General features: G+C 35.2%; 1 protein-coding gene across 6 annotated transcripts in view; it reads left to right on the forward strand.

Moving 5' to 3' along the window:
* Window positions 1-19088, forward strand: part of pds5 (cohesin associated factor B pds5) — a 143126-nt gene that overhangs the window by 56180 nt on the left and 67858 nt on the right. For all 6 annotated transcript variants that reach the window (XM_081727604.1, XM_081727606.1, XM_081727607.1 and 3 more), the window contains exons 17-21: window positions 6305-6438; window positions 7968-8091; window positions 8681-8900; window positions 14355-14617; window positions 16811-17092. In XM_081727604.1, the coding sequence (XP_081583730.1) occupies window positions 6305-6438; window positions 7968-8091; window positions 8681-8900; window positions 14355-14617; window positions 16811-17092 (1023 nt within the window). The remainder of the gene's footprint in view (window positions 1-6304; window positions 6439-7967; window positions 8092-8680; window positions 8901-14354; window positions 14618-16810; window positions 17093-19088) is intronic.

Consider the following 19088-nt stretch of genomic DNA (forward strand, 5'->3'; position numbering starts at 1 on the left):
CAGAATGCTCGCTAATATTTTTAACAAGAGTAAAGCTAATAATACAAATAAACAAATATATACTTATAAGCCTTCCGACGAGATCTTTAATATATCTAACGCATTCAGATTTCAGATCAGCATATTCATTTTTAACTGAATCAATAAATGTTTCAACATCCGGATCCCGATAACTCCAGGTATCGTCGCGTTTAGGTTTTTCAACCTGTATGCTATCACGGTTTTTCACCTGTCCGGAATGATCAAGTTTCAAAGTCCGACGAGGTAAGTTCTCCATCACATACTTCTTATTTCGTTTTAGAAGCGTATGAAAATTTTCAGCTAATTCGACGTCAGCATCTGAAGCTTCCGATGAACTGCTTTTCACTTCCTTTTCTGCAATTGGCTTTGAACATTGATGGACCGAAGCGCCTTTGTCTTCTTCAATCTTTGGCTTAATTTCTTCACTTCGATTTAGAACCTCTTTGGAATGTTTCTTCTTCTTTTTCTTCTTCGTCTTCTTTTTCTTCAAGGTTGATCGACCTGAAACTTCATTACAAACAGTAGAATCCTGTTTGTGGCCCAACACTGACGAAGTATTTTCTTCCAATTGACCATTTGGACTCGCAATGTCAGCCAATATAGGATGATCATCTGTCCTTTCAACTGGTTCATAGTTGGTTGAAATCATGGCTAAATCAACCAAAGTATCAGCTCGATGATTGAAGGCGTTATTTTTCACTAAGTCCTGATTATCAACTGTCACCAGCTTTTCTTCCAACTTGGGATGCGCTACCACTGCATCAGTATGTCCCTTTGACAAGTTACACTCGATTAAATCTCGCAGTTCCAAAAGTTGCGAAGAACTCGGAGCGTTGATTGTCAACATCTGAGATTCCAGCTGCTGTAAATCCAAATCACACTGGATCCCTTTTTCTTTAATCCCCATGGAAGATAAATCGGCCCTGAAGAACAATGAAGTCTGGCCCGAAGAATTCTCATTAGCCGCTTTCGCTGAAGACGACTTATTCTGCCAAAACTTTCTCTGGCCACCCCGATCACTTGATCTAAATCCATCAATATTCCGTTTGAACACATCCCGCCGATATTGAAGTCGTAACCTCCTTTTTCCATTGTTCAAAATTAAAAGGTTTTTTATCATAGTCTAATATAGCAGACGTAGTCCGAAGAAATGACATCCCAAGCAAACAATCACAAGGCAATTGATCGACCACCTTGAAGATTACAGTTTGGAAATATCCCGAAAGATTAATAGTTAGCACAATTTCTTCTTTTGTCACGAAGTTTAAACCCGAAGGAGCATTCACAGTTTTTTCTTCTACTTCGTAAATAAATTTCTCGGAACCACAACGCCTGACCATATCAATGGTAACGAGGTTGAAACTTGACCCCCCATCGACACAAACACTAGTTAGAATATTGTTCACTTTGCCAACCACAAAAGTCGCAACAACTCCGTCCATTTCAGATGGAATTCTGCTAAAGTTTTTATTTAATACTTGATCAAACCGATTATTTTTGAATGAACGAAACCCTGAAGAAATCGAACTCCTAGATATTTCATTCATTGAATTCAGTTTTACATTATGATTTGGTTTAACACTATCTTTCATCTTAATATCTCGAGTCATCGAACTATTATTTGATAATACCATATTTGGTTTGCCTTTGTTAATCCCACAATATTTATTGTATTCTATTTGTTCTCTAAATCTTGAAATAAATATCTCTGAAATATCTAACAATTCCCACTTATCCGAAGGCACATAATAATTCAACATTTTGAACCTAATGCTTGGATTCATTCCGCATAAAATTGTTTTGACCAAATCCCCTTCCTCAATATTCATGTTCAACACAGACATGGAAACTATAATTGATTTCACATAATCATTTACAAATTCAGTTAATCGCTGTTTTCTATAAACACGTTCTCCTATTAGCGAATGTATAGTAATGGGAGTTACAAACTTCATCAAAATATTTCGCTTAAAATTTACCCAACTCATGTTTTCGTTTAATGCTGAAGTTACTACTTTTAATACTTCCGCTTCACATTTAGGTATCAAGACAGAAAGTAGCATTCCTAAGGAATAATTGCTATCCATTAATATTTCTTCTAACCTGAATAGCATTTCAAAAACCTGAATACTGTTTTTACCGTTAACATTCTTTATGTCTCGTAACCTCTTTTCTAAGTAACTCAATGATCGCATATGAGTATATTTGATCATTAGCTTATGCTCAATATCAGAATCAAAACGATTAGACTCTACATGAGAACTTGGGTTTGAAAAAACAACATTAGGTCTACAGGATTTGGTGTTTCTATCCTCTGACCGGAAGTTGGCATTCCCTACAAAATTTCTATTACTACCCACTCGAGGAGTTGAATTTCTAATACAAGAAACCCTTTTGTAATAGTTTCCTAAATTAAGGTATCGATGACGCAATCGCTCATCACCTACAGCATTATTCCCGGAAGGTATTAAATTATTTTCATTTAACATTGGTTCAGCAAAGGACACTTGTCTTTGTTCCACTCTAGAACCATCTAAACTAGTAGCGTTAACCATGCGGCTGAAACCAAAGGTACCATTCGATGAATGGGTGGATCGATTAGATAAATTTACAAAAGGCGATGGTATTTGATGTATATATAAACTACCCTGTGTAGGAGGAGTTAATTCCATGTTAACAGAACCAAATTCTAAAGTTCTATCTAAATCGATATGCCCTGTGGCATCCAACGTTAAATATTCGGAATCCGGAATATCAATAACTGTATGGTCTCTAAGATTCTCCATAGCACTGAATTTCAAAATGCATATACACAATACAAGTAATATATAATAAATGTTACTTAATATTAACATAAATACAAGCTAAGTCTAAGACTACTACTACACTACACAAATGAAAATCGAATCGACCAAAAACTAGCTGCGAAAATTCAATCTTCAGAAGAGATAAGAAATCACAAATATTTCCAATTATTTCTATTAAATTGCAAAACCTTTGCATAAGAGAAGCATAAATTTAAAGGGAATTGAAATACAAAATTTTACTATCAAATATTTGGAAACTAATTCTCTATTTACTGTTACAATAAGGACTAGATATATTTCTTATACTAATTTTTTTTTTTTTTTTTTTTTTTTTTTTTTTTTTTTTTTTTTTTTTTACGATGAAGACACCTTCTAAAAAAAATTTTAGATACTCTCTTGTGACTATGTAACTACCCTTTCCCCCTAGTCACGCCACACGAATCCAAATCGAGAGTCTCTACTAGAAAAAAAAATTCAACAATCGATTTAAACTCGAGTAGCAAACCCGAAAGAAGAGTCTTGACCGAACAGACACATAAACCCAAAGCAGCTCTATGAGACTAGACGGATTGAAATTCCTTGTGAATATGTTAATGGCAAACACAAATAAATAGGATATGCAAATAATCATAAATAATTGAACAACCAGATTTCAAATTTTCAATAACAAAATTTTATTTCAAAGCGTTGGTTGTGCATATATACTAATACGTTAGATTAATATAAATGCACAAAGCAGCAATGACAACAATAATAATAATAAAAAAAATGTATATAGATAAATATTTCGCGTAGTAATACGTAAGAGATCCAATTCAAAATTTATAATAATTTAATTCAAAAATATTAACTGTTAATGTAATCGTAATATCTAACAACAATCTCAATATTTCAATTTGAATCCAAACTCGCTAGAGTATAAAATAAAGTCCGAAGGTATTTTATCAAATATTAACAAAATTTTTAATAATAATATAAATCTGAAATTAATCAGTCTCGACAATCAACTTTCAATTCAAGTATACTAATCAAAGAATTTTTATCGTAATCAGTAAGCAAAATTCAATGTTTACTAGTAAATATTTGTTTTATTAACTTTTGTCACCGACTGTACACAACTAAGAATGCAGCTCAATAATTCAATGATTCTTCAATCAATTCGGTTAAGAAAGTAATATCACAATTTATCCTTTTAAAATTCTTTAGAATTAAACACCTATCCGAATTATAACACTCTTTACTAAAGTTGTACCTAGTCCTATTTTATTGACTGTGACTGTACCAACTAAAAAATAATTTCTGATAATAACGTAATATATGTTAATTCCACAATTTCTAATCTTAAATATGCACAAAATATCGCACAATGAACCTTCAGTATTCAATACTTATCAAAAACCCAAATTTTAGTCTTAATGGCTCAATATAGAATCTCAATGGAAATCATTCATCAAGAATGAATGCAACAAGAACGTATTAACGATTCGAAATTACGCTGTAAGGTTATAAACATATCCACAAGGAAATAATCTCGATACTCTTAATATTCTCTGGAATTATTCCGATCTATACTCCCGGATTATCATTCCACTAATTTCAAAATTACAATCTGGGGAGGATTTAACTAGATTAAGAAACAGATCCCTACAGTGGCAATTTAATTCAAATGATAATAGCGTCCTAACCAAAGCGGAAACGACCTTAACCAGAACCAATCTGGACTTGTTCACAAAGTGACCTATATACTACTTAAATCAAAAATTCACTCACCCAATTTTTCCGTCTTCTTATTACCTTGTCTTGTGGTGTTACAGTAATGGGATTGGCTTCGTTGTCTGACTGAGATGTAACTCGAAGCGAATAAATATATTGGTCAAGCGGCACTTTTGTCTAGAACCCTTTTTCAAAACTCTCGCCAAATTCAAACTAAACTTAGTTTCAGCGTGCAAACAGTTACTTGCAAAAGCAGTTGAGCTTAATAAGAGTAAAGCTTCCTGCATTACAAAATCGGAGCAAGTAACTATTGTTTCTCAGTTCTTTCCTTCCTTTTCACAGATTATTGTCCCACCAAAATATGCAGAGTTCGTCCTTTGGGGCAAAAATGCTCCACAAAGTAACCAGACAACTAAGGTTATAGTAATCAAAAGATTACCCTGGCTATTTGAACAAACTCGGAACATATAGGCCTAAACGGGCACAAGTTGACCTCCTTTTGGTCCCCCATTCAATTCCTGCCTCGGCTCCAATACTCCTATTATCTTTCTGCTTAAAATAAGAAAGAAAAGTAACAGAAATACTAGCTTCTGAGAAACTGTGATTATACTTATATAACTAAGCACTTTTTTCCACACCTTTCACTCTTTTGCCGTAATGCCCAATACATTCATTGCCCCAGTTCAACTTCATAACTAAACTCTGACACAAACATCGACACCACGCAATGACTTGTACACATTTCGTTCCACAACCGTCACCACACATACAACCATGAGTTAACAATCCATGCTGGCTGACAAACTACAGCTACGAATTCACGTTTCATCCAGTCCGAAGAAACTACGAGAATTCACGATCCGTCTCGGCTGAAGAATCACAAGAGAGTATGTGGGCGGAAGGCAACCACATACCACGAAGCTAAAAACCATCACGTGACGCGCTAGCAAATTTGAATGATTTCCATATTAACTCTAGTTTTCGCGCACTCCTACTCTTTCCTTTATACTTTTTTTTTTTTTAAAAAAAAGAAACTAACAGAAAAGATACAAAGAATAAATATATAACAGTTGAATTTAGCTTGATTTAAACAACACTATAATATATTGTATTTATATTTCCTTATTTTCAGTTTCTTTTTACTCTCTCTTGCTTCTCGTTAGTCGTCATCATCATGGGACGAGTCCATTGAGTCACGAGCCCGGGGGGTGTCCTCAAGGCGACTCGTTACAAGTCACACCGAATTAAATATAAATGGTTAATATTAGCAAAGCTATTCAAATGAATTATATTCCTACTCCTCTTCTGCTCGCAGTTATGTGACGTCGTCGTAATGCATTCTTAAATAAATATCGAAGAAATTTGTTAATACCCGAAAGTAAATTTGATAATGTAACAATATTTCAATGCTCTAACTACAAGACATGTACTTGGGCATAAAAACACACACTACTACTACTACTTTGTACAACTTCACTTATAGTACTTCCAATTGGTACTATCTTGTAGGAGTAGCCTGTACACTAAGATAAGCGTGTACTTCTTATACTAGTAACTATGAATCGTATAGCCATATCTATCAAATTGGTCTTATACACCTAGGTCAGAAGAAAATCTTTCAAGCCAGATTATGGGCGCAGCATTTAAGATAAAATTAGTTTCTTTTTTTCTTTCTTTTTCTTTTAATTTCGTGTAGTTGCCACGTTTCACTTGTATTTTTGTAAATTCGTTAACAACACACTTGTTTCCTTTCTAAATGATAGCTGGAAGGAATGAAGATGATGGCACGTTGGTTGCTTGGCCTTAAGACTGATACTTTGTCTGCGCAGAAAACATTCCGAATGTTGAATGCCTTTATTGTCCATAGAGGAGACCTGTTAGATGAAGGAAAGCTGAGGTAAGTTGAAGTGAATGCGTCTTAGAAGAAGCTTACTAATTTCTGTTTAACTTATGGAAAAATCTGAGATCACATGGTTGTGTGTTAGGCAAGTTTCGATAATTTGGTTATTAAAGTACTTTTTAGGGCCACGCTTGGTTATGTGGTTGTAACTGACATACTTAGCTTACATCTCTTTTAAATTGGTTGTATACATTTACCTTAAACATGTAGCAACACGATCATAGTTCTATATTCAGTTTTGTCGAACTAATGCTGGCTATAACTCGAGTACAATAGGACCTCTAATCACATAAATTGGCATGATTATTTATTGATATATCAGCTTACAACTGTCTAAAACTTCACAGCTCGATCACATCTGCTCCATAATAAGGGTAAGAGCATTTTGACCTCTCTCAGGCAGTTGTAAAAGTTCTTTATTTTTTATTTATTTAGTTTTTACCCTAATCTCTTCATTGTTTAAGTCTTCATTATGAAAGGATGGAGCGATACAACGCTTGACCATGAGATAATTAAAAGACAATATACGAAACAAAATATCAGCGTATTTGTAGTGAATGCATTTTTTTTCTCTCCATATTTTCCCAATGCTTGTAGTACTACACTCTTAAATTAGTAAGTTAAGATCTTCATATTTTAAATGTCAAATTAGTGATTTAATTAAAACCTATAAGAATGGGAAATTATATCTGGAAAATTAGGATTTGTTCTTCTTGTTCTGTGTTCAGTGGGAACCGTAGAAGATGTAGGATGATGATTAAAAGAGAATTTGTTGACAAACATTAACGTTGAGAGTTTTGTCTAAACCGGAATAAATTTTAATCTTTAATCTGCTGCTTATTTTTCAGTTGTTGGAATGGATTAATACACTTAAGTTTAAAGTCTAAGGTTACGTATATCTAACTCTAAAATTTATAAATATCAGAATTACATTTGTAAAATCTCAGTGTAGTTTGTTTGTGCTCAAGAATGAAATGAAATGAAATTTTTGAGTTTTACGTCCCACGTTTATGCCGGTTAGGCTAAAGGAGACGGTGATGATGAGAGATGAATGAAATGGTGGAATGAAGAAAATGGGAGGAAACGGGAGAACCCCGAGGAAACCAACGCACACGGTGTTTGTCCACCACATAGTTCACTTGGCGAGAGCAGGGTTTGAACCCGGGACCTCATGCACCAGAGGTGAACGCTCTACCACTGAGCCACCGCGGTCCCAAGAGTGAATAGCTAAGAAGAACTTAAACAAACCATGTTGAGTTTCTGTTTAAAATGTAGGTATTCATGTATTTTAAGAGGTTTTAACCCAAGTCTTCATAAAATTAATTAGATAGCTGCGATAGTCTTGAATACCAAAAATTAAGCAGCAAAAGCAATTATCAACGTGGAAGGGGCACTCTTGAGATAAGATAATTTACATAATTTCCAGTATTTGTCCTTTTCGAAGTATTACATTAATACCAATATTTATGTATAAGAAACATTTATATGAAAGAGAGAGATTTTAATATGTCCGTTTTTTCTTACAGCAAATCTGAAATGGCTTGGTTAAGATTGGCTGCTGGTTGTTGTATGTTGAAAATCTGTGAACAGAAAGGAGTAGGGGACCAGTTTACTGCGGAACAATTCTACAACTTGTCTCTTCTTATGATTGTGAGTAACAGAAAAGCTTAAGACTCTTCCACTAATAACAGTATATAAGTTGTGGTATTCTGTATGCTGATACAGAACCGATTGTCTTTAGTTTACGTATGTTTTCTGGGTTCATATCGTAACCTTAGTATAAAGAAAAGCATTGAACTCCATAGCGGTACTTTTATTTAAGTGATAAAATCATTCACAAATTATTGTACTACAAAACATGTTTTTTTCCCTTTAATTAAAACGAAAAAAGAAATTTAATTCGCAATGATTTTCTTAAGAGATCTAAATTCCGTTTCCCGAAGCACTGTCATTGTGAAGGATATATATATATATATATATATATATTAATCTGATCATCTTGTATTATTAGACTACCCAACTAAGCAGTACGTAAGTATCGGAAGTTGCATAGTATGGTTGTGTGTATCCATCCTTCGACTGGTATCAGAGCGAAAATAGTTAAGTAATACCGGAAAGCGGTTTTGTGAATAACGTTCCAAAAATAGACTCCATGTCTTTATCGTAAATTTAATATAGCCATAAATTAACATAGTTAATCTTATAAATGTAATAAAACATTCATATTCTTTATTTGCAGGATGAGGTTGCAAATGTGCGAGAGATGTTCGCTATTAAATTGCACAAAGGTTTGGGTCGAGGCATCCCACAAAAGTGCCTACCTCTTGACTTCATGGGGTATTACGCTTTGGCAGGCCAGGAGCAAGATAAGAGAATCAAGACTGTAGTACGTCAGTATATGATCTCCGACATAACGAAGAGAAGGGACTATATTAAAAGTCTTCTTATGTCTGGGGGATGTAAGTAAAATCATGTAGCATAGATGAACGTATTTAAAGAAGGGTTCATTTGAGTGAAAGAAAGGGAGGAGGGAAGTGATACTCTTTACCGCTGCTTTACATTGTGCGCGTGTTTGCCTGTCCGACAAAGTAGTAGCCACCCTTGAGTCGGACGAGTGCTTGCTTTACATTATCTGGACCAACGGCGCTGACTTTCCAAAATTTATGTGGGTGCATATCAGTGGCGGGACGTGTTAGCCTATATGTTTTCAGGAGTCTCGATATTTGATTGATTTTAGTTAAAATCTTTTATGAACACTGTCATAAACGGCTGTGCTGTGATAAAGTAAAATATACCGGTACTATAAGGATAAGATGGGGCTGTCCTAGCTCAGTCTGTAACACGGCTGACTTTAACGCAAGAGAAACGGGTTCAAACCCGAATCTAAACTAAAAATCTTGTGTGTGCGGCGCACCCACAAGATTATTTGTGTGGGTGCCAGAGCCCCGGAACACCCACGCAGTCGGCGCGCATGATCTGGACACAAATGAAAAGTGTTTGTGAGCAGAGTTAGTACTTCTAGCAGTTTATGTCCATGTAATTACTACGTAAGACTACACGAGTTTCTTGAAGCAGCGCTCTGTGTTACGAGCCTTTTTTGGTAATACTAATAACTGTTAATATCCGTCGCTTGTTTGCAACAATTTGAAAAAAAAAAAAAAAAAAAAAAAAAAAAAAAAAAAGAACTTATGACAAGTGTAACGGTTCAGATTACTTGCGTACGTAATGATCACATTGCAATATGTGTAGAAGTAACTAACTTTCAGTATTCCTGCGTAGACAATGCCATTTCAACATCGATTTCGGTTACTTTAATCGAGTAACCACGGTCAAGATTAAACACCAGCTCAAAGCATACTCTAGAATAAGCTTTTCACATGTTTAGTTGCAAGAACACAGCTGAAACTATTTGTTATATATTAATATAATAAAGTAACCGAAATATGGATGTTGTAATGATATTTTCTACACAGGAATACTAAGAAGGTATGTTATTTCTCTATGTACAGTGCGTTGAAAAATTCACTCCACAATGGATAATGACAATACGCATACACCAGGAGAAAGGTAAATGCTTCTATAATTTTCTTACAATAACAAGTAAACACATCACTGCAGAGAGACCTTTCGGATACATTCAGTATGCTTGAAATTCCCTTGAATTTTAATTTTTTCAAATAGTTTGCAATAAATCTGTTGTGCAGTCATTTAAAAATTTGTTTTATTTTGGTAACTGTACAAGCAATACTAAAAGTTACAAGTTTGAAAATTCAGAACTTTATAAGTTCTGTTGCTAAGATAATGAACTGATCGTGAATTACTGTCGTATTATACGACATTGTGGTGAGATACAAATCATGGTGCTTGATTCGAACATGCGAGCACACGTATAGTACAGAACATGAATAGAGGGCTTTTATTCCAGGAATTCTAGAAGCTTTCTAAATACTCTTCATGACCCTTTGGTTTCTGGAAACGATGTTGCTTCAGTTCCTTTTCTTCTGTTTTTGTTTTTCAAAAATACAAGGTGTAGGTTAGTTTTCCGGAAAAAATATACTGCTATGAATAGAAGGGCAACAGGACCAAGAAGGATGACAACTCAAGCTCCCGAGAATTGTGGGGGATGGAGAAGAAAGCCTTTAACTTTATCCAAAAGAATATTTAATTGGTTTGAAGAGCTAATAAAATTCTAACAGGGTGTATGTAGGGTTGGTTCTCTTTTTTTACAGGTATCGTCAGGAATGGTAGAAGGCACGTTATCTGCATTAAGGTCGCATCCGGTGTTCCATTTTCCGGAAAAGCTGCATTATTATTATTATTATTATTATTATTATTATTATTATTATTATTATTATTATTATTAAAACTATAAACACTATGTGCTCTTAACCTTTATCAGCATCATTGTTATATTTGTCACAATCACATTTAAAGTTTTAGTTAGTATTCCTTTGACACAACCTTTTAATTTTCTACATTATTCCAAACTTCTGCATTACCGTCTCTGGTGATAAAAGTTTGATATGTTGTTGCAATAGATCCTATTCTGCCGTTTTGGATAGAAACGTTTCTTTCATCAAGATTTTGACGTCTTTGGTAACTTAGTGTTCTCCAAAATAAATAACATTAGTAACCGCCTTTAAATGAACATTTTTAGTTTTGGAAAATCAGGTTATGGCGCCGTAGTGGCAAAGTTGACCTTTGCAAATATAGATTACTTTTAAAAACTTCTCTAAGGCTTTAATCAAATAATTTGGGACACCCTTGTACTCTTCATCAGCGTTTTTTCAACTACGGACTACTTTTGTTAGTCAGAATGTTCTGTATTGTATGGGTCACCTTATTCTTGTCCGTTTTAAGAACATATTTATTTATTTATGATATTTATTTAAATTTGTTTTAACTACACTACCGGAAAATAAAATTGCAACACCACGAAATTATTTTCCAATCTGAACCACATTTATTCCATATACTGTACATGGTACGAATATGAGATGATTACAATATTAGCTCCTTCAGTACATTGTTTTGTGAACGGCACATCTATCATCACACTACCAGTATTACTTTAGTACCGTGTATACCCTCCACAAACTGCAATACAGGCACGGATTCTTGTATGCATTTGATCATAGAGATGACAGATACAGTCTTGCGGTACATTCTGTCATGCCTGCTCGATCTGATCGCGCAAATCAGCAACAGTTGTAGGTGGACGTGGAGCAGTTGTCAGTTGTCGACCCATAGTGTCCCATACATGCTCGATAGATGACAAATCTGGGGAGCGTGCTGACCAGGGAAGTCGGGACACACCTTGCAGAGCACGTTCTGTTGCACGGACAGTATGTGGTCGGGCATTGTATTGCTGAAAGAGTACAGGACCCCCCTGTCTCAAGAAAGGCAGTAAAACCGGTTCTACACCTGTTGCACGTAAGGAGTGCTTGTCATTGTCCCATTCACAAACACAAAAGGTGAGCGAGAGTCTGCTAATGCTGCCCTCACAATACGCCGATCTTGGCGCACGTCCGAGCCACGAGGACGTCTAGAACCTTTTTTGCGGGTGTGGAATGGGCTGCTTCTGTCGCTATCAACGCCGCTACACCACAGATGTATCACGGTTAACGTGGTTGCCGATTCGACGAAAGGACCAACCAGCCTCTCTAATGCCACAATACGACCCCGTTCGAACTCTCATTTGACTGTATGGAGCACGATTGCGTCGTCGTGGCATGTTGTCTTGTTTGTGTTTACTGTGTGAGTCACTTTCATGCACATGCTGATCTTTGGCCTGTGCTAATTCACAACACAGACTCGGCACAGGTGGCGCAAATGTCTCTCTTTGGCCCTGCCATCTGTTGGCCGAAACTGTTACACAGTTAATCATCTACTTCACTATCATCAAAGAACCCAATACTGGAAGCACATCAATCTCCCTCATGTTTTACAGGGTGTTGCAATTTTATTTTCCGGCAGTGTATATACCAATGTATTTATATTTTTAAAATAGTGTTAATTAAAATTCAAAGTATATATAGGTATTAAAGGGAGAGAATTCTTATTTTTGTTAATAATTCAAGGCTCTAAAAATATGTTATAATAATACATCTATATAAGCTATTGGAATTTTGTATAATCTATATCTGTTTAACATTCTCAACTATAGGGTGTAATATGCAGTTCACTTGGAATTTTTTTTCCTGTATTTTTTTTTGATTAACGTTTAATCTAAGATGGCCATAATATGGTAGATCTCACGAAGCACAGGTCACGAAACACTATTCTAGATTATTATTCTGTTACTCAGAAAAGGTAAAGGAAGTCTTATTCCAGAGACCATGTGATGTCACAACATGATAGTCTTATTTTTTAAAAGTACAATCGATTTGGCAGTGCACTGCTAGTTTTTAACTTCTTTTTTTGCTTTCTCTGTAAATGCAATTTCTATACTTCCTAAATGTGCGAAGTATTTTTACAATTGGCTGTACTTGGTGTGTCGTCCGACACTGTAGACTGGTAAAATAAACAGAATGCGTAGTCACTCATTCGTCGGTGCAAATGGTCGGACTAGTCTCGGATGGTTTTTGTAGGCAGATTTTGGTGTTCTTTTTCATTCGGACAGCCGTTGTATTACTACACTTGTGTGACACGTGTAGGCCTTGTTAGGTTATTTTATGATAGATGCAGATGTATGGTAATTAGATTAATTCGTAGAAAGAAGAGAAATTAGAGATAAGAATGCCATCAGGTAAACCCACGCACACACGAGTTTTTCACTTGGACTCTGCTTTGTTCTGCTCAGTTTCTCTTACTACAAAATGGCTAAAATATGAAAGATTTAAGAAGGATTGTAAAAAGAACTATTTATAATAATAATAATAATAATAATAATAATAAAAACACACACACACACACACAGAAACCTAGGGTGAAAGAGAAATTGTTTGCCTCCCGTATACTGATAAATTGCCAAGGAAATTGAGCAGGATCATATTTAAATATGAGATAACAACAATTCACAAACCTCCAACAAAAATCAGAACTCTTACGGCTTGTAAAAGATAAATTAGGTCTCACACCCAGGGATTGGAAGAATACAGCAATCGCAAGAGGTAAATACACTACCAACTTAATTCCATTTGGATTTCCCTAGTTAGGAATCAACGACTCCTGTAGCAGGATCAACAAGAGATGGTCTCTGAAGGTTCTTACCTCATGAGGGAAAATGCAACCCCTACTTTGGTGCTAGTGTTACCAACCACGGTCACTTTGTTTTACACCATTAATTAAATTGGCATGATAGATGGACCGAAAAAAGCCTTGACACGTGAGTACCTTCTCGTGCTGCTTCCTCAATACCTACTTATCAAAGCAAATCTCGGGGCTAACAGATGAGAGGACAATTAATCAGCTATTCATAGTCTCCTATGTCTAGTCCAGACTCTGTCTGGTCTTCTCACGTTGCCTCCAAAGATCAGAACAATGTCTGATCTTGAAATGTGGATGATGTATGCATCATTTAGTTGATATTCGAGAACACATTTGTATCACGACCTAGAAAATAGTTCCTTCTCGTATTTGTGGTTCAGTGCATTTGGAAATAGAAAATATAATAGGAATCAAAATATGTCTTAGCCTATTATCATTGGATTGTTTCTAGTGGTTTTTTGATTGAAAGAGCGATTTGTGATTGATTAATGTTAACTCAGCTAGTTATTGTAGGTGTTCATTTTCTGCAGCTATATTCGAACTCATTCTACTTTACGTGATTACATTATGCATCTTTGCCGGTAAAGTGTGCATGAATATTTTATTCTGGGAAGCGTAATTCAGATGTATTTAAATAAGTTTGAGAAGTACATTTGTATTTAATGATTATAAATACTTAAAATATATAATTTTGTGTATTCCAGCTGACAAGGCAGCAGACCAATTGCCCCATATAATGCCTGACTATATGTTGGTGTTTGCTGTGCCTGTGTTGGCTCATGATCCAGAATTCACAGTGTACGATGACGTGGATCAGTTGCAGCGAATGCGACAATGTTTGTGGTTTATTCTGGAGCCTCTGATGATGAAGAACGACAACTACTGCTTCGGATTTTACAAAGCCCTCATTGACAAGATGAAGAACCACAAGGATGCTGTCAGAGGGGAAGATGACGTCATGAATCACGTAAGCCAATCCGTTGATACTCGTAATAGTTTGATTGATTGATTTATCCTACATTCGATACTCTCCCTCCACCGAGAATAGAACCTACGTCTGCATTCTAGAGATACTATTAAGTGGAGTATTTACGTGAGTCATAGTATCCAAAGTTGAAGCAGCGTTTGTTTTATTTTTTTAATGTATTTGATTTTAGTAATTAACTCTTTCACTGTTTAAGTCAACGAAAAGAAAATTTCTCTAACCAGCGAATGTCGACTATAGTCATTGTTTTAACATTTCTTTGTCCGTATCTTGGGCTTGTTGAGAGTAGTCGCCAAAGGTGTTCAGTGCGATTTTTTGAATTTTATTGTTTATCGAAAACAATAGAACACAAAAAATCGCAAACTGAATTTTCGAAAATGCCGAAAAAAGTGTTATTTTTAATTAGGAGATTATTTACTGATTTTCATTACCTAACATGAGAGGTATAGTATTTTTCGCATGAACTTTGAATTCGTCTTTCCTGTAGGGTATGCGTAAGTAACAGTATCATGCCTAAGTAACATGATGATAAAAACCTGACTCGAGTCAACTGTTGAATTATGTTCTAAAGTAAATTTCAAACGTTAAGCCATTTTTCTGTAGCAATACAAGTAACATGGTTTTCGGTGTAGAGAAAAAAGAAAAACCTCTCCTACTCCACTTATAAACATGCATTCACTTATCAATATTTCACTAATACTTGACAGTATGGCATAACATAGTCATTTGTCCTCCGGGAAAAAATCCAGAAGTAGTTGTTTTTACTTTATATATATAATATAAATGAGGAGTAAAATAATGTGGAATGATGTTCACTTTCCTTAGGACTATGGACTGTGAAAATGTATTACTGACAGGTAGCCGCGACATTACTGGGCCCCGTGTAGGTATGCTACCAACAATCACTAACTCATTCACCAGACCAATCGTCACCGGAAAATGGAACTCAAACTTAGCCCAAAGAAGATGGTCCGAGAGTATGTTCCATCACAACTCGAAGTTTGGCATCCAGGCCTGCAGTCTGTTATCCGCAACCCGTCGTGAGAAAGGTTGCAAACCACAAACTACCAACACAGGATGGTAGCCTCCCAGCTGAGTTGGCAATGATGACTACTGAAACTGAAAATTTGTGTGTAATCGGCCCTACCAGAAAAAAAAATCTACAATAACTTTCAAAACAGAATTTTAGCGCAACGGAAAGTAAAAAAATGGAGGAATGCTGTGACCCCTGACTTGGAAATTTGTAAGTCTTAGTAATATCGTGTGTTTGATATTGGAGTTCTGGTTATCTGACTTCCACTAAACTCCATCGGGTTTAAGCTTTTGGTTTCAAAGCAAGGATCTGCCTCCGGTTTCTCTCTTAAGATACGAATTAAAAGCCAGCACTAGTTCTGGCCCCAAAGTAAGATAATTGAACTCGTTATCTTAAGTTTTTATATGGCTGCCAAACACTTCTTATACATGAACTAGCCACCGACTTCTTCCTGGTTGTGAGTGTCGATGTCAGGTTGCGAGCTAAGAAGTTTAGATCGTTTACAACAACTAAGTAATGTAAAGTTCTGTTTTTGAAAAAAGGTAACAAAGCAGTAGAAGAAGAAAAGTGAAATGTTTCTGCCGTTTATTGCAATCTGTCTGTACACAAGAAATACATGAATTTATGTCTTTCGATGATGTCTGATATCGTAAACAGACTGTTATGTCCTGTGTTGTCTTCCGGGTGTAACGACTAGGCTTATGTTGACGATTTCTTAGAATCGAATCAGGACAGCTCTCAATCCCACTACGTTATTTCTACTCAGTTATAAAATGTGCTCTGCTCGCACAGTTCGTCGTATTGTTCTTTGCTAATTTTCCATACATTTTAAGATTATTTTTTTTCTTTTGAGATAAATATGATCATTCAAAGAATTAAATAAACACGGAGAACGACTGAGAGTTCGTTCATTTAAAACTCAATAATGTTCTGTTGCTAAGAAGAAGAAGAAGAGTAAAAAGCAAAAACGTAATTTTATAAATTTATGTTAATTTTTAGCATTAATTTTCTTTATAGAGCTAACTATTAAAGTTAACTGTTAAGAGTTAACTATTAAAGTTGCAGTTAGTCTTAAGAGAAATGAGCTCTGTTCTGCAGTAAGAAAACCATATAATTCTATTTTTTTTTTTTTACTTATTTAGAAATTGTGGGCCGTTTGTGATCTTGCCATGGGCCTCATCATGTCTAAAACTATCAATTTTGAAATGAAGGAATTCCCTTCGGAACCCAGGATCCCACCAATGTACTTCAAACGACATGAAGACCCAATGTTTGTCAATAGCAAGACGTACCTTCCGGCAGAATTCCAATACACAACACCAAAGAAATCGGGTATTACTATTGCTGTTGTTGGTGTAGATAAAAACCCTGTTCCAAAGCGTACCCGAGTGCGAGGCAGAGGATCCAGTATTGACAGCGAAAGAGTAAGTATTTTTACTAGTACTTTATTGTTTTACTTTGGATAATAAAAAAATAAATAAAAAATATTCAAAAAGTGGTAAGTGCATTGCGCTTGAGTATTGAATATTTTGTAGACATAGTTTTTAAGAAAGAAAAAAGTCAGAACGAAAGCACTTCTGTGGTAAAGAAATTGTGTATAAATATGTAACATTTACCTTCGGGTAGAAGTTTTCGGAAAGAAGATATTTCTTAAGTATAATGCTACGGCTTGCACGAACTTCGTAACTAAAAAGAGAAATGATTGTTATAAAAATTAACCAGTTTTGTGAGTGACAGTGAACCTAGCCAGCACTTACAACCTATTTTCATATCCATTATCATCCTATCTTCGTGGCTACTAGTATATCTTTTCCTGAGGCTTCCCAACTAAAGTTGTGCTACTTACGTGAGCGAGCTGTTTATCGTCTGATATCCGGAGGCTCGTACGTATTCTGAAATTACTTGTTATGCAGCTTCCGCCAGACCTCTATTCGTTTGCTTTTTTCTATCAAACATTTTCCCAGTACCTATTCTCAAATCGTTTTTTGCTTGTTAGCCCAGTCTCGTATCCAGTTTATTATGACGGGAAATCACACGTTGTCCGATAAATCTATTCGATAATATAATTGCGATGATAGGTTTCCTTCAGAACATTATCGTGTTTTTCCTGTGTTCAATATATTATTTATTCCTTCGTTTGTTGCCATTACGACTAAATGTTCAAATTTGTTCATATTCTCTAGATTACTCTGTTGATTGTAGTCACCGTGTACTTTGTCTTCCTTATAACTACTTAGAGACTGTTTTCTTTCAAGAAAATACGACGAGCCGCACATACATACTGTAGAGTAATCCAAGTTTAGTAGTGATTGCAGATAATAAAATTTTGATTTTGTCAGTCTTTCACTATCGTGCGCAATTGTCGACTTTTCTTTAGTCTTCTTTCCAGAACTGTCTCCATAAAAATTCCTTATTGCAAGTTGAATACATTTTTTTATTTTTGCGTTTATTCCGCAATATTACCTCGGAAAAGCTGAGAACTATCCTTAGGAAAAGGTTTTACCATCATCATTTGCTGCTGTTGTAAAGTCAGTAGAGGAATGTGTATTGACCTGTGGGAAGTACTGGGTTAAATTTTAAAAATGAAAATCATATATTTCTCAACGAATGGTATAAAATACCATAATCCAATATTGATTGATTGATATACATTAACGTTCCTTCTTCCTATATAAGGCGAAACCTATTGTTCAAAATGGGGTCTGAACAACTGTATTGGGTTCGATTCCCCCACCAGAAACCAAATCTGGAGCCGTGCATCAAAGACACGCGCGCTAGCCACTAGATCAATCCAATGGACCTCTTGTACTATTCTTAACTTAAAATCCCGATATATCTTGGGGTTTTAAGTTTTATGAAAATTTAAAATTGAAATATAAGGCATCGTGAAGTATTTTTTAAATTTTATTTGAGCAACGGACTTATACGTTTGGTCGTCTGGTGCAGCTGTTCACGGTCATAGACGGAAGGTAGCGTAAAATGCATAGATTGATTATTTTGTAGCTTAGCGTCACATCGATAATGTCACCAATAAAATTTTATTATTATTATTATTATTATTATTATTATTAATATTAATAATAATAATAATAATAATAATAATAATAATAATAATAATAATAATAACTTTTTCCGATATGTGTAAAATAAATCGTAAGTGAAGAGGTTTAATTTTACTTTTCATCGTGCGTATCTTATCAGACGATTAATAAAATCGCGCATATTGTGTTTTTTTTTGTGATAATGTTTTCACTGTATGCTGCTCCACCATATTGTAAGAAGCTATTCGTTATACTATAGTTAATGTGTTAAATATATTCTAAGAATCAATTAGATAAACTCTGTAAGTTGTCTCGTCGTACTTCTTTTCTCACTGTGGGAGCAGTGTTGATGTTTGCATAATCAGCCTAATCGAAATTT

The sequence above is a fragment of the Thermobia domestica genome, chromosome 10 (genome assembly GCF_964235325.1).
Source record: "Thermobia domestica chromosome 10, izTheDome1.hap1.1, whole genome shotgun sequence".
NCBI lineage: Eukaryota > Metazoa > Arthropoda > Insecta > Zygentoma > Lepismatidae > Thermobia > Thermobia domestica.